This window comes from Giraffa tippelskirchi, chromosome 10 (genome assembly GCF_054371585.1).
Source record: "Giraffa tippelskirchi isolate mGirTip1 chromosome 10, T2T-mGirTip1v1.2.pri, whole genome shotgun sequence".
In the NCBI taxonomy this organism is placed as follows: Eukaryota; Metazoa; Chordata; class Mammalia; order Artiodactyla; family Giraffidae; genus Giraffa; species Giraffa tippelskirchi.
The window spans coordinates 149343219-149367257 of record NC_137284.1 but is presented as its reverse complement, the minus strand read 5'-3'; the positions used below and the strand labels follow the sequence as shown (position 1 = coordinate 149367257).

General features: G+C 42.8%; 4 protein-coding genes across 6 annotated transcripts in view; 3 read left to right on the top strand and 1 right to left on the bottom strand.

The window, feature by feature from the left end:
* KEL (Kell metallo-endopeptidase (Kell blood group)) overlaps nt 1–24039 on the top strand; it is a 138330-nt gene that overhangs the window by 8653 nt on the left and 105638 nt on the right. The window lies entirely within an intron of this gene.
* The window catches only part of LOC145523704 (olfactory receptor 9A4-like), a 150526-nt gene that overhangs the window by 102354 nt on the left and 24133 nt on the right, over nt 1–24039 (top strand). The window lies entirely within an intron of this gene.
* On the bottom strand, nt 4707–9830 carry LOC145523702 (olfactory receptor 6V1). Of its 3 annotated transcripts, none has more exons than XM_081534441.1 (2): nt 7719–9830; nt 4707–5828 (listed from the first exon to the last, which is right to left on the bottom strand). In XM_081534441.1, the coding sequence occupies exon 2, from the start codon at nt 5773–5775 to the stop codon at nt 5002–5004; it is 774 nt and encodes a 257-aa protein (XP_081390567.1). In that variant the 5' UTR covers nt 5776–5828; nt 7719–9830; the 3' UTR covers nt 4707–5001. The 3 variants fall into 3 exon arrangements, with proteins under 3 accessions (XP_081390567.1, XP_081390568.1, XP_081390566.1); XM_081534442.1 differs by lacking the exon at nt 7719–9830 and adding an exon at nt 6516–6952; XM_081534440.1 differs by lacking the exon at nt 7719–9830 and having other exon boundaries at nt 4707–7642.
* LOC145523701 (olfactory receptor 9A4-like) lies at nt 21985–22929 on the top strand. Its single transcript, XM_081534438.1, has one exon. The coding sequence runs from the start codon at nt 21985–21987 to the stop codon at nt 22927–22929; it is 945 nt and encodes a 314-aa protein (XP_081390564.1).

The following is a 24039-nucleotide window of genomic DNA, read 5'->3' as shown; positions in this document are numbered from 1 at the left end:
TACAACAGGAAATTTAAAGTTTAAGGAGTTGGTGGAACTAGACTGATGAAAACGTGGTGCTCCGTAGGCAATGCTGAAAATTTCCACCTTGGCCTTAGAGAGTTTTGCACCTCACCTAACTCCTAAAATCCCATATATGCAGGGCCTTCATGGTATGACTGGTCATTCTAGGAATCAAGCCTGACTTTTATATGAAAATGACTTTATTCTTTTATCGTCTGGATCAAAACTTCCAAATCCTTGATTTCTTGCTCCCTAGTCCTTTCAGCTGGAAGGATAAATCTACTTTCATTTCTCATTGGAATTTACATTTGTGACAATGGGTTCTTGTGCTAGCTTTTCAGAACCTTATATTTCTAATGGTTGCTTACTAGGACATTGTATCTCTGAGGCTGAAATGTTGGACAAATGAAGGGAAGATGAGGGATGCATTTTAGAGTCAGGAAATCATGCCATCGTTTTTACCTATATTTAAGTTAGCTCTAGGTGGGGAGGTATAGATGGGGAATTTGGGATTGACCACGTAAACTCTTCTATATTTAAAATAGATAACCAATAAGGACCTGCTGTATAGCACAGGAAATTCTGCTCAATATTCTATAATAACCTAAATGGGAAAAGAATTTAAAAAAGAATAGATACATGTATGTGTATAACTGAATCACTTTGCTGTACGCCTGAAACTAACTCAACATTTTTAATCAATATAAAATTTAAACAATCATTCATATGAAGAGACAGAAAATTTAGACATTTACCTGACAGTTTTCACAAAAAATAACTCAAAATGGCTCGAAGACCTAAATGTAAAATACAAAAATAAAGATTCCTAGAATATATATATATATGTGTGTGTACATATATATATGTTTAGGCAATGTTGTGTTTAGTCACTCAGTCATGTCCAACTCTTTTCGACCCCGTGGAGTGTAGCCCACCAGGCTCCTCTGTCCATGAGATTCTCGAGGTAAGAATACTGCAATGGGTAGCCATTACCTTCACCAGGGGATCTTTCCGGCCGAGGGGGTCTCCTGCATTGCAGGTGGATTCTTCGCTGTCTGAGCCACCAGGGAAGTCTAATGTGTGTGTGTGTGTGTGTATGTTTGTGTGTATATTATATATATATCAGTTCAGTTTAGTCTCTCAGTCGTGTCCAACTCTTTGCGAACCCATGAGCTGCAGCATGCCAGGCTTCCCTGTCCATCACCAACTCCCAGAGCTTGCTCAAACTCATGTTCATCCAGCCATCTTATCCTCTGTCATCCCCTTTTCCTCCTGACTTCAATCTTTCCCAGCATCAGGACGTTTTCCAATGAGTCAGTTCTTCGCATCAGGTGGCCAAAGTATATATATATATATATATATATATGTATGTATATGTGTGTATATATATATTTGTAAATTAGCTCTCGATATTACAATCTCACCCTGCCTGCTGGTGCTTATGTTCCAGTGTAAGCTACTACGGTGGAATAGGAAGGCTATTGCCTTCAGCGAAATGATCTTAAATCAAGTGCCTTTATGTAGACTAACAAACAGATTAATTGTTTCCATTTCCTGGGGAAAATGGTAAAGCAAAAAATTAACATTGCAATTAGACTGAATACAATTATTTCTTGCATATGTGTTTTATTCATAATTGAATATGTGTTGTCATTTTCTTTCAAGTGTTTGTGGATTCTATTGTGGTAAATGAAATACAAAAGATTTTAAAAGTGACGCTGAATCTATGGTTATTTTCTAACTGTAAGTGTTCCTTTCAGGCAAGGAGTGTAAACATACAGTTACTGTTGTGAAGGAGTTACTAGAATAATTGCTATTACCCTTCTATAAATTTGATGGGAACTTGATGGATACACATTAAATAAAAGGGCTAGAGGAGTCTATACTGAAGGACTTCAGATGCTGGAGATTTCAGCCTTTAGTTAATCTAGCTTTGACCTGTACAGGAGAATTTCTGAGGATGGAGAGATGGAAAAGAAGTTTGAAAAACCAGATACTGCTGTCGGTTCTGTCACTGTTCTGACCAACTCATTCTTTCACTCAGCCATGGCTGCCTTATCTATTAGATGGTGAGAAAGCACTCCTTGTGTGACTTCCCTCGTGGTCTTGTGGTTAAGAATCCACCTGGCAATTCAGGGAATGCGGGTTCGATCCCTGGTTGGGAAACTAGACCCCCACATGCCTTGGACCAACTAAGCCCACACACATCAGCCACTGAAGCCCGTGGGGGGCTCTGCAGGACACAAATAGAGAGTCCATGTGCCACAACGAAAGATCCCACATAATGCAATGAAGATCTTGGTGCCACAACTAAGACCGGACACAGCCAAATAAATCAGTAAATATTTTTAAAAATACTTTTTTTTAAAAGACAGTACTGCTCAGCTGTAGCCCGAGAATTGATACTTCCCTTCAGGACTCTTGCAGAAATTTTTATAAGTAGGAGAACCCTTCATTAAAATGTGGTAGAATTAATTGTACCACAATTGATTCTTTTTCCTCTCTCTCACAGATGGAGAATGCTTTGAGGTTAGAATCCACATTTCTTTGATCTTTACCAGCCAGTGAGTGGAATACATTGCTGGTGTTGAGTGATCTGTGTATTTTTACCTCATTGAATTACTATGAGAGTAAAACCAGGCGGAAAAAATGCATAAAAATAGTTGATAAAGTGTGAAAAATCATGGTAACATATTATCAATAGAATTATCTTTAATTTGTTCATCAAGTTCTTATTTATGTTATGTGAGTGAAAGTCGTGTCCAACTCTTTGCAATCCCGTGAACTATACAGTCCATGGAATTCTCCAGGCCAGAATACTGGAGTGGGTAGCCATTCCCTTTTCCAGGGGATCTTCCCAACCCAGGGATCGAACCAGGTCTCCCGCATCGCAGGTGGATTCTTTACCAGCTGAGCCACCAGGAACGCTATTTACTATTCGAGGTGGTAAGAGGAGGATAATTTAGAAAAAAATAAAGCAGTTGTTTCAACAGCAATAGCAAACACCAGAGTCATTGCTCCGATGTATAACTGGAGGAGACAGATTTTCCAGCAGAAGATGAAATGAAGTACCTAAAGAGATCTTCTGACTTGGGTGATGGGCATCTCAGCGAGACAGAAAAAAACTTTTCAGAAAGTCAGAGAAAGGGGCACCTCAGTTAGGAAGGGGGTCTCCTGGGGTGGTACCGATGGACGACTAGGGACGACTAAGGGAGCCACGGCTCCAAAGCTAGAGCATCTGTGCCCACCAGAGTAGCCCACGGTGCCAGCCTTGTTCACGCCCACCCAGCAGAGCTAAGCTCGATGTCTGTGGTAAATTGGTAGTTTTTATTCTCATCTTATAAGCAGGGCTAGGAGTACTCCCTTGATGAGTGAACTCATTGACGTTTACTAGGAAATGCCGTTTGGTAAATTTAACTGTTTTTACAGAAATGACTTGGCAGAATATTTTACACTGGGGCTGTTTCAGAAAATCCCAGATAGAATGAAAGCAAAGAGAACATGATTCTGAGGAGAATGTACCTGAAAGATTTGGAAAATTTCACACATGAGTTGTGGGATGGAAACTCAATGGGAGCTGACATTTCATTCCTGAGGGAATATGGAACCTAATAGGCTTTCAGGAACATTATACACACACAAGTGTGTGTGTGCCCGTGAGTATAATGACTGGACAAAGGAATGTACTGTATTCACCACAATCTTCTTCCTTCAAGCAGGTGAATGTTCCTAATCATACAGTAGAATAGTTTATCTTTATCTTTCTAAAAATCTCTGTTGGCATCATAAACTCAATGGACAGGAGTTTGAGCAAACTCTGGGAGATGGTGAAGGACAGGGAAGCTTGGTGTGCTGCAGTCCATGGGGTCACAAAGAGTTGGACATGACTGAGTGACTGAACAACAACAAAAATCTCTTAATATTTCCTCCCTAGAACCCATACAATTCCTGAAAAATTTGTTCTTATTTCTTATACTAATGAAGATTTATCTCGCTTTCTTTAAATTTATTTTCTCTGCACAAGGCTTAGCTGGTGGATTGCCTTCTCACACTGTCCATCTTACATTCAAAGTGTTACTCGGGCGTCACCTTATCAGGAAACTGTCCCTCAGTCTGCAGTCTGGTCTCAATGTTCCTCTTATCTGCTCCTATAAACCTTTCTGTGAATCCATCATTGCACATCACCTGCTGCATAAGCAGATCTTTTCTTTTTTTTTTTTTTTAACTTTTTTGCCACATCACATGGCATGTAGGATCTTAGTTTCCTGACCAGGAGTCAAAGCTGCACCTCCTGCCGTGGAAGCACAGAGTCTTAACCATTGAATTGCCAGCAAAGTCCCTGTAAACTGCTCTTTATCACACCATTCTTTCCCTTCATAGCACTAAGAGATTTGAAAACTATCAATGTCTTATTTACGTTTTACCCTGCACTTGACACAGTTGTGGCGCCTGGCACACAGAGTCTACTCAGCGTTGGTGAAATGAATGAACAGATGAATTCTTATGCAATGAACTCTGTACACTTGAAAGATAATGACTTTGGTCAGTGTTGCTCTTCAGCTTAGTTCCATGTAGACCAAGCACTCATACGCACACTTGGCAGTGGGGCATGTGCATGCGTGTACACACACACACACACACACACACGTACACTGGGGCTGGGTAGTATTTCTTAATCAGAGAAAATTTTCTCTCTGCCCTTCTTTGAATGGCAAGCTCATGCACTTCCCTTTATTAAAAGCCCACTCATGGTTCCCCAGACTCCAGGCTACATTCTGAGTTCTTGTCACTGCTAGTGGATAAAGGGGGGAATTCCACATGGTCTTTGAGACCTTCAAGCCAGCCAGGGTGCTACCAAGGACTCATTGTGGTTACCACTCTCAGGCACAGAGGGAAAATCCGAAAGAAACTCAACAGGGGTCATCCCACCCAGGTTGGTGCCCTGCCTCCTCACAGAATAACCTGGCTGACTGAGCCTAGCTGGGTCCCTCGGGCACCTCACAATTCCTGGAGGAGGCCTTTCAGCCTCTGTATCTGGCCTTGTAGTACAGCCTTGACTGTCTTGTTGCGGAGGGTGAGGACAAAGGGGTTGAGGAAGGGGGTGAGGAGAGATGTCACCAGGGCCACAGTCTTGTTGACTTCTGCAGAGTGTGCTTTGCCAGGCCGGACATAGAGGAAAATGGTGCTGCTGTAGCCAATGAAGACCAGGGTGAGGTGAGAGCCGCACGTGGAGAAGGCCTTCTGGCGGCCGCTGGCAGAGGGGATACGTAGCACGGTGCTCACAATGTAGCCATAGGAGACGAGGGTCACCAGGAAGGAGCTGAGGACAAAGGCCAAGGCCATCACAAAGTCCCAGGATTCCAGCAGCCTGGTGTCTGAGCAGGACAGCTGCAGCAGGGGCGCGTTGTCACAGAAGAAGTGGTTAATGATGTTGCCGTGACAATAATTGAGATGAACCCGGGAGAGAACAGTGGGCACCATGGCCAGGAAAGGAGTTGCCCAGGCAGCCCCTGCTAGCTGGGCACACACAGCCCTGCTCATCAAAGTGCCATAGTGCAGGGGGTGGCAGATGGCCACAAAGCGGTCCAGGGCCATGTCGGACAGGATGAGGAAGGAGGTGGAGCCCAGGGAGAAGTAGAAGTAGAACTGGACCATGCAGCCAGTGAAGGAGATGACCTTGTGGGGGGCCAGCAGGTCAGAGAGCATCCTGGGCATGGCAGTCATGGTCACCAGGATCTCGAGCAGGGAAAAGTTGCCCAGGAAGAAGTACATGGGCGTGTGGAGGTGGGCATCGACAAAGATCGTGACGATGATGACTGTGTTTCCTATGAAGGCAAGAAGATAAAGCACAAGGAAGGGCCCGTAGAGCAGGATCTGCAGTTCACCAAGAAGGGAGAAGCCCAAGAGGATAAATTCAGAAGGGTGGCTCAGATTTGCCATGATCCCGGGGCTGGGTTAGTGGGTTGCAGCTGGCAGGGGTGGACAAGGGCTTGTGCACAGCTGGGAGGAGAAAGGAAACAAGAGACAGAGAGAGAGAGAGAACCAATGACCGTGAAACAAGGCTAGAGGCGGAGAAAGAGAGGCTAGTAGGCGGTCATGGGTTAACAGAAGGAGAGATTAAAGACAGAGAAAAAAATGAGACTATGAGCATCATTGAGAAACAGGGAATCATAGAAGAAAATCACGGAAATCTACTGATAAGGAGAGAGGAAAACAGACAGGAGCAGATGACGAAAGACAACACAGCAACAGACTTTAAAGAGAGGATAAGAATGGAATGAAACAGGAATGGAGGAGAAGGAGAGGAATACCCAATAGGTGAGAGGGAGACACAGAAAGTCAGGGAGAGGAGGGAACACAGAAAGAGAGAATTTGTGTCAGTCAACCAGATGCCCTGAGTGTAGGGCGGTGCTGGGGGTCTGTGTCATGACCCAGAGAGTCTGAGAGCCCTCTTAAAGCTCCCTTTCTGTCCTTCTGGGCTGTCTCCCTGGTGAGGACCCTCCATAACTCACATTTCTCCAGTTATGATCATCAAATGAATGGGAAGTCAGAGTTTTGAGCCAATAAATTAGCATCCTTTGGGGAGGACCCCCTGGTGTATGATGGGGAGCAGAAGGAGCACAGGGAGGCCCGGAGACCAGCCTGGAACTAGACAGTGACTAGAAAGGCATCAGTGTTCTAGCCATGGCGGGCACTGCTCTGATGAGGCAGTGTCTGGGGGACATCCCCCAGACATCTGCACCCCTTGCCCACATCCCGACTCTGCCCACTCAACCCTAGTGGTTTGGAGTGTAAGCTCTGGACCTAGGTTGGATTCTGATCTGATGTTTGTCGAACATAAGTCTGCTGCTCTCTATTACTTCCCTCTCTTAGCCTCAGCCTACTCAGATACAAAATGAAGATAATAATAGTACTAGCTTCGAGAGCTAAGGCAGAGATTAAATGAGTCAATTGCTTAGTTACAGTGATGGGCATGGACCAGGGGCTCAGAAATCAGTCATTGTCACTGTGATCATTGTCATCATATGACACCAATGAACTTAAATTTTCTTGGACCATCATCTCACTATGATTCTTTAGAGTCAATATGTGTGTGAATGTGTGTAGTGGGGGTGTGTGAAATTTCCCAGCTTTATGCTGTCCTTTAGAATTTCAGTTCACGAAAAGGATTTTTTTTTTTTTAAATCTTAAATTTTCAAGGAAAATAAATTTTGCAGTACAAATGATCAGAAGTGAAGAGATTCAGGATGTGTACAGACATAACTCTGGCCTTCTCTCTGGCCCCATAAAAGCTGCATCTGAAGCTGTGTCCTGGCCACCAGCCATGGCATTCCAATTTAAAGAAGAGGGGCTGTCCCTCCATCAGCCTTGTACCCACTGGCAAACCTTGTGTGTGAGTGTGCATTCAGTTGTGTCCAACTCTTTGTGACCCCATGGACTGTAACCCACCAGGCTCCTCTGTCCATGGGATTCTCCAGGCAAGAATACTGGAATGGGCTGCCATGTCCTCTTCCAGGGTATCTTCCCAGAGATGGAACCTGCTTCTCCTGTGTCTCCTGCATTGCAGGCAGATTCTTTATTGCTGAGCCACTGGGGAAGCCCAGCAAAGCTTAATGGTAGGGCTAAAATCTATACCCAGCACTGATCAATTCAAACCCAGTCCTATGTCTGCGCTCTCTGCGAACCCGACCCCCACGCAAACCTGAGTCACTCACCTTAGCCTCTAAGCATCATGTCTTCTTCTTGAGTTGCTCCTGTGAAGAAATCCATGTCTAGAGATTCCTGCCTATTGGGTCCAGTCTGTGACATGATTGAGGTGTGATCTGCAGTCCATCACCCTGGGTTAGTGGGTTGCAGCTGGCTGGGGTAGACAGGGGCTTGTGCACAGCTGGAATGGGGGTGCGGAATGGGGGTGTGGAATGCGGGGTGAGCAGCTCCACAAGCTATCACATCTCTAACCCTTATGTGAATTTCCTAGTTAAAGGCTTCTCCTGTGTCACCACAGAGCCCAGTGCAGCAGTACCAATGTGGGGCCTGAACAGGGGAAAGAAGGCTTTGCTGAGACCAGAGGAAAACACTGTATCTTCTTCCCCAAGGATGAGTGTTCTTGGTGCTCTCTCTTGCCCCTGGCTTCTTGATGTGGTTTATACCTGAGCTTATCCTGGATGGGAACTCAGACTCCAGCAAAGTGTTCTCTGTGGGGATGACGGGAAAGCAAGGAGCCCTCTGGGGATGAAGAGATACTGGTGTTACTCCTCAGATTAATGAGAGGCTTGCTGCTCGGAGGAAATAACAGCTGAGAAAGAGCTCTGAATGAGGAAAGGGAGAGAGACCAAGATACATTTAAGAAGACAATGGCTTAGGATTGGTTCCTGGCCCTTGCCTTCCTCCCAGGATTGTGGGGGAAAAATGAGATCGTGGAAAAAGCACAGAGGAACTTCCCCGGATGGACTAAAACTGTGGCGGACTGGGTGCCCGGCTAGGGTTAAGTCCAGAGTTGCCATTTGGAGAATTTGCACCCCCAAGATCCAAGGTTCAGAGACTGGGGAGACGGGGAATGGAGACCCTGGATAGCAGCACCCTCTTGTCTGAATTTTCCAAAACGTCATCGGGGGAGGTGGGGAATTGAAGGTGTAAACTTCAGAGGAGAAACCTTCCCCTCAAAGGCAGAGCCCCTGACAGACACATCTTGGGAGCTGACCAGACTGCAAAGGGCTGGTCTGAGCCCTGTGGGGAAATGCACACCTGGGGGGTGAGCGAAGGCAAGGTGGTAGTGGGTCCAGCTCCCTGATAAACTCTGAGTCACAGTCCTTCATCTCGGAGAATTTCAGACTTTAGGTGCACCAGCGGCTTAGTTGCCCCCTGCCCACCCCACCCAGACAGACATGATGACAAAGAGACAGCAAGCAAAAGCTTTCCAACCAGGACAGTGCCCCGTGGTTCTCAGTTAAAGAACCACAAGGGCTGAAAGTAGTTCCCCAGATGACCTTTCTGGTGGATCTGAATCCAGAACTGAATTTTTAAGACAGAGCCATTGACAATAAAAAAGATTTTTAGATGATTCTGGACAGAAATGGGGGGATGATAGAAGAAAGGAATGCGTTGCTGGTAGCTCAGAAGGACAGACAGGATGGCCAGTCAAAGCAGAACTTGAGAATTGACAGGCAAATGCACTGCTGGGCTTGTGTAGGCCTCATAGCTGTACTTTCTATTGCTTCTGTAGCAAATTGCTAGACATTTGGTGGCTTAAACACGACAAATTTATTATCTTAAAGACTCTATATGTCTATATTTCTTATCATACAGGTCTTTGTTGTTGCTGCTTAATTGATGTCAAGTCCAACTCTTGTGACCTCATGGACTGTGTAGCCTGCCAGGCTCCTCTGTCCATGGGATTTCCCAGCAAGAATACCGGAGTGGGTTGTCATTTCCTCTTCCAGGGGATCTTCCTGACCCAGGGGTCGAATCTGAGTCTCCTGCACTGGCAGGTATATTCTTTACTATTGAGTCACCAGGGAAGTCCTCTTACAGGCTTAAGGAGGCTAAAATCAGAAGGTTGCTGGAACTGTGCCTCTCTCTGGGGGCTCCTTGGTTTTTACAACTTCTGACAGCTGCTATGACTGAATCTAAACCCAGTCCTTTTTTTGCACTGTTCCTTGTTCATTCAACCCCTGGACCCTGTGATGAGTCACAGTTCCTAAGTGCAGTGAGCGATTATTAGAACGTTCACTAGTGGAGCCTCCCACCTGTGGTACCCAGAGTCTGACATGCAGATGATATGAGACCCTGAGTTCAGTTCAGTTCAGTTCAGTCGCTCAGTCGTGTCCGACTCTCTGCGACCCCGTGAATTGCAGCACGCCAGGCCTCCCTGTCCATCACCAACTCCCGGAGTCTACCCAAACCCATGTTCATCGAGTCGGTGATGCCATCCAACCATCTCATCCTCTGTCGTCCCCTTCTCCTCCCGCCCCCAATCCTACCCAGCATCAGGGTCTTTTCCAATGAGTCAACCATTCGCATGAGGTGGCCAAAGTATTGGAGCTTCAGCTTCAACACCAGACCCTCCAATGAACACCCAGGATTGATCTCTTTTAGGATGGATTGATTGGATCTCCTTGCAGTCCAAGGGACTCTCAAGAGTCTTCTCCAACACCACAGTTCAAAAGCATCAATTCTGTGGCGCTCAGCTTTCTTCACCGTCCAACTCTCACATCCATACATGACCACTGGAAAAACCATAGCCTTGACTAGACGGACTTTTGTTGGCAAAGTAATGTCTCTGCTTTTAAACATGCTATCTAGGTTGGCCATAACCTTCCTTCCAAGGAGTAAGCCTCTTTTAATTTCATGGCTGCAGTCACCATCAGCAGTGATTTTGGAGCCCAAAAAAGTAAAGTCTGACACTGTTTCCACTGTTTCCCCATCTATTTCCCATGAAGTGATGGGACCAGATGCCATGATCTTAGTTTTCTGAATGTTGAGCTTTAAGCCAACTTTTTCACTCTCCTCCTTCACCTTCATCAAGAGGCTCTTTAGTTCTTCTTCACTTTCTGCCATAAGGGTGGTGTCATCCGCATATCTGAGGTTATTGATATTTCTCCCGGCAATCTTGATTCCAGCTTGTGTTTCTTCCAGCCCAGCGTTTCTCATGATGTACTCTGCATATAAGTTAAATAAGCAGGGTGACAATATACAGCCTTGACGTACTCCTTTTCCTATTTGGAACCAGTCAGTTGTTCCATGTCCAGTTCTAACTGTTGCTTCCTGACCTGCATACAGGTTTCTCAAGAGACAGGTCAGATGGTCTGGTATTCCCATCTCTTTCAGAATTTTCCACAGTTTATTGTGATCCACACAGTCAAAGGCTTTGGCATAGTCAATAAAGCAGAAATAGATGTTTTTCTGGAACTCTCTTGCTTTTTCGATGATCCAGCGGATATTGGCAATTTGATCTCTGGTTCCTCTGCCTTTTCTAAAACCAGCTTGAACATCTGGAAGTTCACAGTTCACGTATTGCAGAAGCCTGGCTTGGAGAATTTTGAGCATTACTTTACTAGCATATGAGATGAGTGCAATTGTGTGGTAGTTTGAGCATTCTTTGGCATTGCCTTTCTTTGGGATTGGAACGAAAACTGACCTTTTCCAGTCCTGTGGCCACTGCTGAGTTTTCCAAATTTGCTGGCATATCGAGTGCAGCACTTTCACAGCATCACCTTTGAGGATTTGAAATAGCTCAACTGGAATTCCATCACCTCCACTAGCTTTGTTCGTAGTGATGCTTTCTAAGGCCCACTTGACTTCACATTCCAGGATGTCTGGCTCTAGGTGAGTGATCACACCATCGTGATTATCTGGGTCGTGAAGATCTTTTTTGTACAGTTCTTCTGTGTATTCTTGCCACCTCTTCTTAATATCTTCTGCTTCTGTTAGGTCCATACCATTTCTGTCCTTTATCGAGCCTATCTTTGCATGAAATGTTCCTTTGGTATCTCTAATTTTCTTGAAGAGGTCTCTAGTCTTTCCCAATCTGTTGTTTTCCTCTATTTCTTTGCACTGATCGCTGAGGAAGGCTTTCTTATCTCTCCTTGCTATTCTTTGGAACTCTGCATTCAGATGAGAATATCTTTCCTTTTCTCCTTTGCTTTTCACTTCTCTTCTCTTCCCAGCTATCTGTAAGGTCTCCTCAGACAGCCATTTTGCTTTTTTGCATTTCTTTTCCATGGGGATTTTCTTGATACCTGTCTCCTGTACAATGTCACGAACCTCTGTCCATAGTTCATCAGGCACTCTGTCTATCAGGTCTAGTCCCTTAAATCTATTTGTCACTTCCACTGTATACTCATAAGGGATTTGATCTAGGTCATACATGAATGGTCTAGTGGTTATCCCTACTTTCTTCAATTTAAGTCTGAATTTGGCAATAAGCAGTTCATGATCTGAGCCACAGTCTGCTCCCGGTCTTGTTTTTGCTGACTGTATAGAGCTTCTCCATCTTTGGCTGCAAAGAATGTAATCAATCTGATTTCGGTGTTGACCATCTGGTGATGTCCACGTGTAGAGTCTTCTCTTGTGTTGTTGGAATAGGGTGTTTGCTATTACCAGTGCGTTCTCGTGGCAAAACTCTATTAGCCTCTGCCCTGCTTCATTCTGTACTCCAAGGCCAAACTTGCCTGTTACGCCAGGTGTTTCTTAACTTCCTACTTTTGCATTCCAGTCCCCTATAATGAAAAGGACATCTTTTTTGGGTGTTAGTTCTCATTCCATTATAGGGGACTGGAATGAGACCCTTAAGGATGGGACAATTGACCCACACAGCTAAAATGTGTCCCAGACTTATGTTGAGTCCATGATTTAATACTCATTGTTTCTATCCAATCACATAGGGCAGCAATAGCCTAGGTTGATGTAGGGCTGGAAATGGAGAATGAGTTCTATGGGGGAAACCACATGAAAACAGTCTCTTGCTGTCCCTTGTTTCAGAGGATGAGTGTACCTGGCTCTGTCTGCCCTGTTCTAATCTTAGAAGTCCTGCTGAGTTTCAGAACTGAACTGGACTGGATGGGAAACTAGATTCCAGCAGGGGCTCTTTGTAGGAATGACAAGGAAAGCAACCAGCCCCTGGGGGTTTGTATAATACAGCTGATGTCCATGGGGTCGCAAAGAGTCAGACACGACAGCGACTGAACTGTACCGAACAGTTTTCAGTCTCTCTGGGTGTCAGGCTCATCATATGTAAATACAGTTGTGGATGATGCTTTCTTTCCTTCTCTAACAGTCTCTCACCCTTATTAGTATCACTAGTCATTCTAATCTCTTGTTCTTTTACCTCCAAATATGACACTCCTTGTCCCAACCCAGAAGGAGGAGAATTTTTCCCTTAAGCTGGTTCTTCTCTGTCTTTTTTTTCTTCCCTGCCTCCATCCATCTACTTCTCTCTCCTTCCCTCTGTTGATCTGTCTCTCTCCCTCACTTCCCTATATTTTATAAATATTTATTGAATTCACAAAATATCTGAAAAAACCCATAACCCTGGATCTATATGTCATGCTTTAAAATAAAATTCTAAGTGGTTCAAGTGGATTTAAATAAAAAAATCAACAAATGAAATTGTTTTTCTTTTTAAGTTACCTCTGAATATGCATGTAGGCTTTTATAAAGAAACACAGATCCCAGAATACTGAAAGACTGTTAAATTTAACTATATAAAAATTAAATATTTATGCATGAAAACAATAAAACATAAAAATAAAAATGTGAAATAAAGGTTTATTTTATTGGTACATAAATTTTACTTCTAAACTGATATGCTCACTAAAGACAAATATAAATTGCTTTTAAAACACTGAAAATAAAAAAATATTAAAAAAGCACTGAAAATATTTTAACTTATTTAAAATCAAAGACTGGGAATTTAACAACATTGTATAATAACAGTTGTTTTTCAGACAATGTCCTGAAAATTTATCAGTGAACATAATGGACATGGTCTTTTCTCTGACAAAGTATATTTGATGGAGAATATTATCTTACATAACAACCATACACACACATACACACACACACACACACACACACACACCAACATGCACATCTATACTTGCAGAAAATCATTTTGATAAAGAATCTATGAGTTTGTTTTAAGTCTGAGTAGGTTCTTGGAACAGTGCCTGTGTAGATGTGAGGGAGAAGGTATTTGGGCAGAGGGGGACACTGAGCTACATTGCAGCAATGACTTTGCTGCAGTGAAAGTGAGGAGTCTTAACCACCAGACCACCAGGAAAGTCCCTCAGGCTGATTTCTGTTGCTATAAAGTAGATACTGCATTTCTAGAGTTTATTAATGGAAAATGTAGTGTTGACTTTGTCTTGATTCTTTTGCCTAACATAACCACGTAGAGACTTATTGGTGATGATACATCCATCAACAGTTCATTCCTTTTTATTGCTGAGTGGTATTCCACTGTCTAGATGAGCCACCATTTATTTATCCATTGACCTAACGATTGCAATTGGGTTGTCAGCAGTTTATTGTAAGTAAAACCATAAATGTTCATAAGGAAGTCTGGTGGATATATGTTTTCATTCATCCTGGGAAACTATCTAATAGTGGAAATTGTAGGTTTGTGTGTTGCCTGGGAAATCTCATGGACAGAGGATCCTGGCAGGCTACATTCAATGGGGTCACAAGAGTCAGACATGACTTGGCAACTACACCACCACCACCACCATGGTAAGTGTATGTTTAACTGTGCATTCCCACCAGCAGTGTCTGAGAGTTCTAGTTGCTCCATTTCTTCACCCACAATTTCAAAATCAGTTGAAGATGTTGAGCATCTTTTCAGATGTTTATTAGCCATCTGTATGTCTTCTTTGGAGAAATGTCTGTTTAGGTCTTCTGCCCACGTTTTGATTGGGTTGTTTGTTTTTCTGGTATTGAGCTGCATGAGCTGCTTGTATATTTTGAAGATTAATCCTTTGTCAGTTGTTTCATTTGCTATTATTTTCTCCCATTCTGAGGGTTGTCTTTTCAGCTTGCTTATTATTTCCTTTGTTATGCAGAAGCTTTTAAATTTAATGAGGCCCCATTTGTTTATTTTTGTTTTTATTTTATTACTCTAGGAGGTGGGTCAGGCTTCTCTGATGGCTCAGACAGTAAAGAATCCTCCTGTAATGCAGGAGACTTGGGTTTGATCCCTGAGTCATGAAGACCCCGCCAGAGAAGAGAATGACTATCCACTCCAATATTCTTGCCTGGAGAATTACATGGACACAGGAGCCTGGCAGGCGATAGTCCATGGGGTCGCAAAGAGTCAGACACAACTGAGTGACTAACACACACTCATACACACACACACACACATACACACACATGGGAGGTGAATCATAGAGAATGTTGCTGTGATTATGTCAAAGAGTATTCTGCCTATGTTTTCCTCTAAGAGTTTCATAGTTTCTGATCTTACATTTAGGTCTTTAATCCATTTTGATTTTATTTTTGTGTATGATCCTACTTGCAGGGAGGCAAAGAGGAAGCAGACATAAAGAACAAACTTTCGGACATAGTGAGGAGGGAGAGGGTGGGATGATTTAAAAGAGTAGCATTGAAACTTATATTAATACATTACCATATGTAAAATAGATAGCAGTGGGAATTTGCTGTATGATACAGGGAACCCAAAGCCGGTGCTTTGTGACAACATAGAGGGATGGGATGGGGAGAGAGGTTCAATATGGAGGGGTCATATGTATCAGTTCAGTTCAGTTTAGTCACTCAGTCATGTCTGACTCTTTGTAACCCCATGTACTGCAGCATGCCAGGCTTCCCTGTCCATCACCAACTCCCAGAGTTTACTCAAATTCATGTCCATTGAGTCGGTGATGCCATCCAACCATCTCATCCTCTGTCGTCATCCCCTTCTCCTCCCACCTTCACTCTTTCCCAACATCAGGGTCTTTTCCAATGAGTCAGTCCTTTGCATCAGGTGGCCAAAGTATTGGAGTTTCAGCTTCAGCATCAGTCCTTCCAGTGAATATTCAGGGATGATTTCCTTTAGGATGGACTAATTGGATCTCCTTGCAGCCCAAGGAACTCTCAACAGTCTTCTCCAACACCACAGTTCAAAAGCATCAATTCTTCGGCGCTCAGCTTTCCTATACTCCAACTCTCACATCCATACATGACTACTGGTAAAACACTAGCTTTGACTAGACGGACCTTTGTTGCCAAAGGGAAGTCTCTGCTTTTTAATATGCTGTCTAGGTTGGTCATAACTCTTCTTCCAAGGAGTAAGCGTCTTTTAATTTCATGGCTGCAATCACCATCTGCAGTGATTTTGAAATAGCTCAACTGGAATTCCATCACCTCCACTGGCTTTGTTCGTAGTGATGCTTCCTAAGGCCCACTTGACTTCACATTCCAGGATGTCTGGCTCTAGGTGAGTGATCACACCATCGTGATTATCTGGGTCATGAAGATCCCTTTTGTACAGTTCCTCTGTATATTCTTGCCACCTGTTCTTAATATCTTCTGCTTCTGTTAGGTCCATACCATTTCTGTCTTTTATTGAGCCCATCTTTGCATGAAATATTCCCTTGGTATCTCTAATTTTCTTGAAGAGATCTCTAGTCTTTCCCATTTTATTGTTTTCCTCTATTTCTTTGCATTGATTGCTGAGGAATGCGTTCTTATCTCTCCTTGCTATTCTTTGGAACTCTGCATTCAAATGGGCATATCTTTCCTTTTCTCCTTTGCTTTTTGCTTCTCTTCTTTTCACAGCTCTTTGTAAGTCCTCCTCAGACAGTCATTTTGCTTTTTTACATTTCTTTTTCTGGGAGATGATCTTGATCCCTGTCTCCTGTACAATGTCAGAAACCTCCATCCATAGTTCTTCAGGCTGTCTGTCTATCAGATTTAATCCCTTGAATCTATATGTATACCTATGTCATATGTATCATATGTCGTATGTATGCATATGGCCAATTCATGTTATTTTATAGCAGAAACCATCACAATATTGTAATTATCTTATTAAAAGTCTAATTAAATTAGACTTTAATTTAAAAGTTTAATTAAAAATTAAAATTAAAAAAATCAATTGAAAACATATGTTTGGATCTGTGTCTGAATTTTCTATTTTATTGGTCTGCATGTCCCTTGATCTGCATGATCTTATGTCAGTAGCATTCTGTCTTGATTGTTTGTGTGTGTTTAGTCACCAAGTCATGTCTGATTCCTTTTTGTGATACCATGGACTGTCTCCTGCCAAGCCCTTCTGTCCATAGGATTTTCTAGGCAAGAATACCTGGGTGGGTTGCCGCTCCTTCTCCAGGGGATCTTCCCAAAACAGGGATTGAACCCATGTCTCCTGCATTGACAGGAAGGTTCTTTAACACTGAGGCAACAGGAAAGCCCTCTGTCTTGATTACTGTACCTTTATAGTAAGTCTTTTAATGCGCACTGTGAGTCCTCCAGCTTTGTTCCTTTTTAAAAAATTTATTGGGTGTTCTCGGTCCTTCACATTTTCACAGAAACCTTAGAGTCACCTTTACAATGTTTTTTAAAAAAGCCTCCTGGGATTTGATTGAAATTGTATCGAGTCTAGATACTAATATGGAGATAATTGAAATTCTAACACAATTACAGTTGCATGTTCTGATTTATGAAAATAGAATATTCACCTATTTAGATTCTTTTTAATTTCTCTCAGCAATGTTTTACAATTTTAAGTATACATGCCATGCACATAGTTTGTTTAATGTGTTCTGTAGCTTTTCATGTTTCTGGATATTATTGTTACATATTTTTTATTTCCATTTGCAATGTTCATTGCTAGTTTAGAGCAATGCAAGAAACTTTTGTATATTGAGCTTTTATCCTGTGACCTTGATAATCATTTATTAGTTCTAGCTCCTTTTTTGTGGACTTCCTAGGATTTTCTACAAATAGAATTATGTCTGTAAATAAATAATTTTGTTCATTTTCTAACTGTATGCTTTCCATTTCATTTTCTTTCTGTATTGTATTAGCTAGCACTTCCAGTACGAAGTTGAGTAGAAGTGATGAGAACAGATATCTTTGTCGTGTTCCCTGTCTTAGAATAAGGAATTATCTCTTATCAGGTTCCATATTAGCACTACGCTTTTGTTAGATGCGAAGAGTTGAGTCATTGGAAAAGACTCTAATGCTGGGAAGGATTGGGGGCAGGAGGAGAAGGGGACGACAGAGGGTGAGATGATTGGATAACATCACCGACTCGATGGACATGGGTTTGGGTAAACTCTGGGAGTTGGTGATGGACAGGGAGGCCTGGTGTGCAGTGATTCATGGGGTCGCAAAGAGTCGGACACGGCTGAGTGACTGGACTGAACTGAACTGAACTGAACTTTGTTAGATGTTACTTTTAGTTTGGGAAGATTGCTTTGGTTCCTAGCTGAATGAGAGTTTTTAATCAAAGGTTGTTCTTTTTTGGTAAATAGCTTTTCTGCACTTATTGAAGTGGTCATGTAGTTTTTCTCTTTACTTCTGTTAACATGGTGATTTATATTGATTAATCTCCTAATATAAACCAACCTGGCATTTCTGGAATAAAATCATCACTTTGTTATGGTGTATTGTTTTCTTTACATATTGCTGGATTTGAATTTTTAATATTTTTATTAAGGAATTTTGCTTCTATGTTCCTGAGGAATATTGCTTTGTAGGTTTATTTTCCTGTGATGCCTTTAGTATCAAAATAATTCTGGCTTGATAAGAAGAATGGGGCATTGTTATCTTTTCCTCAATTTTGCTGAAGATTTTGTGTAGGGTTTGTATTATTTCTTCCATAAATGTTTGATAGAATTCACCAGCAAACCCATCTGAACTTGTAGTTGTCTGTGTGGGAAGGTTTTTAAGTAGGAATTCATTTATTTAACAAATTGTGGGATGACTTGTTCAATTTCATATTAGTTAATTGTAGTAATTTTTTATTAAAAGAAAAGACTGTCCATTGATTACCAATTGATTTCTCTTTTGAGATATACTTGTTGCCTTCGATTTAAAATTAAAATGATATTTTGATTATCCCTTTGGTTGGTTGGAAATCAACAACTCACATATCATAGTGGTGTGCAAACCAATCCAGAATCTATGGAGTGTAACTTGGTCCCAAATAAAAGCAACAGTTAAAATATACCTAACTTATGAACTAAAAATTCCAGCTCTAAGGATTTGTTCCATATACACAAATCTGTACAGACTTATAAATGTCTGACTATTTATAGCATTAATTTTGATAAGAAAAATAGAAAAAACAACAAAACCTTATTAATAGAGGGCGTGCTAACAAGGACATGTGTAAAAGGAAAAACTATGCAAAACCAGTATGGCAACATGTGTTGATATGGGAGAGACTCTTTTGTATGTTGTTAAGTGAGAGAGTAATGGGGTTGCAAACAGTCCGACACTACTGAGCAACTGAACACAACAACAAAAGTTATAAAACAGATTTTCACAGCATTTTCTTCCAAAGAAAGTGTAGATGCCTGCTTAGGAAATTTTTCTGAGATTACATGGGCAATTGGGTTGGGATCAGACAGTTTGAGGAATGCAAGGAATATTATTCTCAAATTATACTCTTCTATACCAGTTGACATTCTTGGATTTAACAGGTGTGTTTAAATTGGAATCCAAAAATCTCAATAAATGTTTTGTAAGTCTCACATGTGTGTCTAACTCCAGCACCAAGCAGATTTTCACTTTAAATTTTGTCAGTCGTTCCAGGTTGTAAATATAACTACCTCCATAGGCTCTACTTAGGCTCCTTCTACATAAAAGTGCCCAGTTGGTGAGTAGGGACATGCCATGGAGAGAAATGTCTGCAAGCAGCTTGCATGAGTGCTGATAGGTGCACATGGATGAGAATAGTGGACACCTGAGACAGGAGAGGAGAACAGAGTTGGATTTAGGGGTGGAGCTTCTTCATGGGATTTTCAGGGGCCCACGGGACAGTGGAGCCTGGTGGGCTGCCATCTATGGGATCACACAGAGTCGGACACGACTGAAGCGACTTAGCAGCAGTAGCACAGGGTTATTACCAGGAGCCTCTGTATAATGAGCCAAGGAGACATAAGGCTTTGGTGGGGAGGTTGCTGAAGTTAAGCTTTGAGATCCAAATGCAGGCTTTTTTTAAACACTGGAGTGAATTTTTGAGTCAATTGTTGGGGTTTCCTATAGCTGGATGAGGAGGCAGCTGATTTTGACTCCAATTGTCTAAGAGAATCCTGGGTAGAGCTTAGGATAAAGAGCAGAAGTGGTGATCTACTCAGAGTCTGGGACATCTTCTGGGAACCTAGACTTAGGGCCTTTGAGAGGGCAGCCTTGGTACTGAGAAGCCTCTGAGAGCTTTTAGGTTTCCCATTGAACAAAAAGCCGAAAAACTTCAGAAAGGTAATCGCTCAGGGATGGGAATGACTAAAAGTTTGTTCTGCTTTCCCCAGACTGCTTGCTGAGGGATACCCTAAGCCTGGGCTAATTAAGAACAGGAACCTCAGTGACTAAGTCCCCTTGGGAAGGAAGGAAGTAGGAGAGAAGGAAAGAGAGAGAGAGATAGGCTCTTAGCTCCCCACAACACTGTTATTTCTGGACGTTTTTCCTAACTCCTCCCCGAGAACACTTTCCTTCTTCACCATGCATGGAGGCAGAACCAGGTAGCTCTGAGCCCTGTGTTCAGCTCAGCAGTAGCCACACAGGAGTAGCCCTGCCCGAGCCCCAGAGAGCATCAGAGGTGGCAGAGGCGCCCATGCATCCAGGTGAGTGTCTTCTCAGGGTTCTCCTGTACGAAGGAAAGTGTCGGAGAGGATGAGGCTGGGGCGTTCTGGCTTGGCTGCCTTCTAGAGGAAGGACAGCGAGAGTCTGAAGAGTGTGCAGGGGAGCCGCTGGGAGATGGGCTCCTCTCCTAGTGCCCCTACAGAGCAGAGGGCAGAGTCCGCTCTTCTCTGACCCGGTGCTCCTGCAGGCTCAGCTCCTGATGTCGGTCAGCAGGCTCCTCTCTCATGTTTATCTAGGGATGTTACCAAAAACTGGGGAGAAGCAGACCACAGAGGTCTCCGAGTGGTTCTGTCACTGAAGCCTGTATTCCCACCAGTGAAAGATTTACAGAGGTGTTGGGGAGGTCTCAGGAAGGGGAGAGAGGAAAGGAAAATGCTAATGTGAGGAGGAGAGGCAATCCGACAACAGTAGGATCTCAGAGCTATGGCCTTACTACCCTAACCAGGACCATGTGGTATTCAATCTTAAAGCCTGTGTCCATTCACTCTTCATTTGTCAAAAATTTTTAGCATTCATTTGGCTCCAAAATGTTTATATATATGTATCTATAATATATACAGAGGACATTTCCTTGCCTCTTTGGAGTTTACATTCCAGTATCATAGGTCAACAAAATAAATGAATTTCCTCTCCTGCTTCCTTGTTTCATTTTTCTATGGCATGATTAAGAACTATTTTATATACTTGTTTATGGAATAGCTTCCATTTTCTCCTTGAATATAAGCACCGCAGCATAGGGATTTTTAGTTTGGGTTGTTCACTCCAGCATTTGTTTTAATGTTAAATAAAGGAGTGAACTAAGAAATTGAATGTATAACATAATGTCATAAGTGCTATGAAAAAAGCCAACTGTCAAGAATGAACAGGTCTTTCACATTTTGGGGAAGGTGAATGGAAAGAGTCATCTGAGGAGATGAAATTAGCATGGTGGGATAGACAAAGTGAGGGGCAGACATCCAGACAACCCGAACAACTGAGCACCTTGGATCTAAACTTGTGAAAGTCAGGTACCATCTTTCTTTCCTGTCAAGATTTGGGGGGGAAATGGTTTAAGAGAAGATTGAATCTGTTCAGGGAAATCATCCCAAGCTCCAGAGTTTCCATTTGGAATACTTCCTGATTTGTAACGTAGAGATCATGAAATCTGGGGAAAGCAGAGATGGTGCTCCAGGAACCTCTGCCTCTTTTCTACTGAACCCAAGGGGACCTCTGTAATACCCATCAGGATGAAGGGTGGGATAAAATTCACTCTCTAGAACATCCTCTGGCATGTCACTATATCATCTGCTACAGGTAAGCTAAGAGGAAAGAACAAACCCTGGACCTAAGGGCTGACTCAGCATCAAGACTGGCCACTTTCAAAGGTCTTAACCTTTGTTCCCTGTGAGAATGCACATCTAGTGGGGAAGAAAGACAAGAGAGGTGTTCTTCACACAAGTGGAGAGGTTGGTATCTTCATCCATTCCAGGCAGTGAACTTTCAGCTGGACCAGAGGTGACAACATTTGAGTCTGACTTTGTGCAGAGCATCCTCATGGGGCAGCTCACCTGGTCCCCAGGTTGGACATGGTTCCTCATCCTAGTCTGTCCTTCTCTCTTGAAAGCAGGACTATGTGGAGCAGCATTTCTTTTCTTTTGATCTCCAGGTTTCCTAAGGAGCAGATACAAGAACTGAATGATGAGCAATCACTCAAGTGCCACTGAATTCTGCCTTTTAGGGTTCCCTGGGTCCCAAGAATTGCATCATATTCTCTTTGCTGTATTCTTTCTCTTCTACTCAGTGACAATAATGGGGAACACTGTCATCATCGTGATTATCTGTGTTGATAAACATCTACATTCCCCCATGTATTTCTTCCTTGGTCATCTCTCTGCCTTGGAAATGCTGACAACATCTGTTATCGTCCCTGTGATGCTCTGGGGGTTGCTGCTCCGTGAGTTGCAGACAATATCTCTGAGTGCATGTGTGGCCCAGCTCTTCCTGTACCTTGCTCTGGGGACCACAGAGTTTGCATTGTTGGGAGTAATGGCTGTGGACCGTTACATGGCTGTCTGTAACCCTTTGAGGTACAGTACCATTATGAACAGCCACACCTGTATCTCAGTGGTGATTGTGTCATGGGTGTTTGGGTTCCTTTCTGAAATCTGGCCAGTCTATGCCACATTTCAGTTTACCTTCTGCAAATCAAACGTGTTAGACCATTTTTATTGTGACCGAGGTCAGTTGCTCAAACTGTCATGTGATGACACTGTTTTCACAGAGTTTGTTCTGTTTTTAATGGCTGTTTTCATTATCATTGGTTCACTGGTTCCAACAATTGTCTCCTACACCTACATCATCTCCACCATCCTCAAGATCCCCACTGCCTCTGGCCGCAGGAAAGCCTTCTCTACGTGTGCCTCCCACTTCACCTTTGTTGTCATCGGCTATGGCAGCTGCTTGTTCCTCTATGTGAAACCCAAGCAAACGCAGGCTGCTGAGTACAATAAGATAGTCTCCCTGTTGATTTTTGTGTTAACTCCTTCGCTGAACCCTTTCATCTTCACTCTCCGGAATGATAAAGTCAAAGAGGCCCTTCGAGATGGAGTGAAACGCGGCTGTCAACTCCTCAAGGATTAAGTCTTCTCTCAATTTAGATGGTGTGATCTTGACTTTAGATTAGTCAGTTACCTAGAAAATGCTACTCTTACCATTGTCTCCATTACGAAAATAAAATAGAATGTACAACCCCCGATGAGGCCATGGAAGTAGACAAGGCATGTGAAAATGAGATCTGTGCTCCACTCACTAGAAACTCACCGTGTTCGTTTCTATTTGCTTCCCCTGGGAACTCAAGAAAGCGTACTCTGAGGATGTGGGAAGACCTAGAAAAGAAAAAAGCATACATTTTCATAGATGTTCTGTTGAACCAATATTGGTTTGTAATGCATCTTGAAAATGTGTTTCCTGGGAGAGTAATGAAATAGGTGTGTTGGGGGTGAGATCGATGGATAATGAATTCAAAGGCAGAGATGTGCACTTTGTTTCTTCATAAGCTCTTCCTAGTTCTTTTCCTATATTTTTGTGGAATTTCTTGACAAGATGGCCATAAGTTTTAAAGTATCCTATGTTTCTCTTTTTCTCTGATTGTTTCATATTTTCATGGACTCCTTGCTACCACAAAGTACATATGATGTTGTATTCATTATGCCACAGAATGAATCTAGAGTGGTGATATGGAGATTGGAATCCTTCTCACTTGGCAATTATTGGTGATATAAAAATATGGAAATATTTGGGTCAGAAGGAGGAAAAACTGCCTTTCGCTAAACTTCAGGGCATTGCTTTAGCCCCTACCTTTTGAGGTGTACGTGTGGTAGAGACAGATAAGAGTGAAATGACTAATTCTGGAGGGAGCATCTTGTGTTTCACTGTTGCTGAAAACAGCTCTTTCTGTTCTGACCTCTCCCAGACCCAGACTTCAGGCTGAACAACGCATTTTGCGTGTTTGTTTTCAAATCCAAGTGTACCTTTCATAGGTTTTTCCTGTGGGCCGACCATAACAAACGAGTCACTACCCACTTCATTCCCAGTTCCTTAGCAATTGCAGGGCATGGCTGTTTGGCAGTGTAATGATTGAAATCTCACATTGTTGGAGGAAGGGCTTTGGAGGTAGGAGTTTACTGAAAATGATGGCACTCAGTACATCCTACCAGCTCTGAATTGAGAGGGGCAACTGAGCTGCCCAGC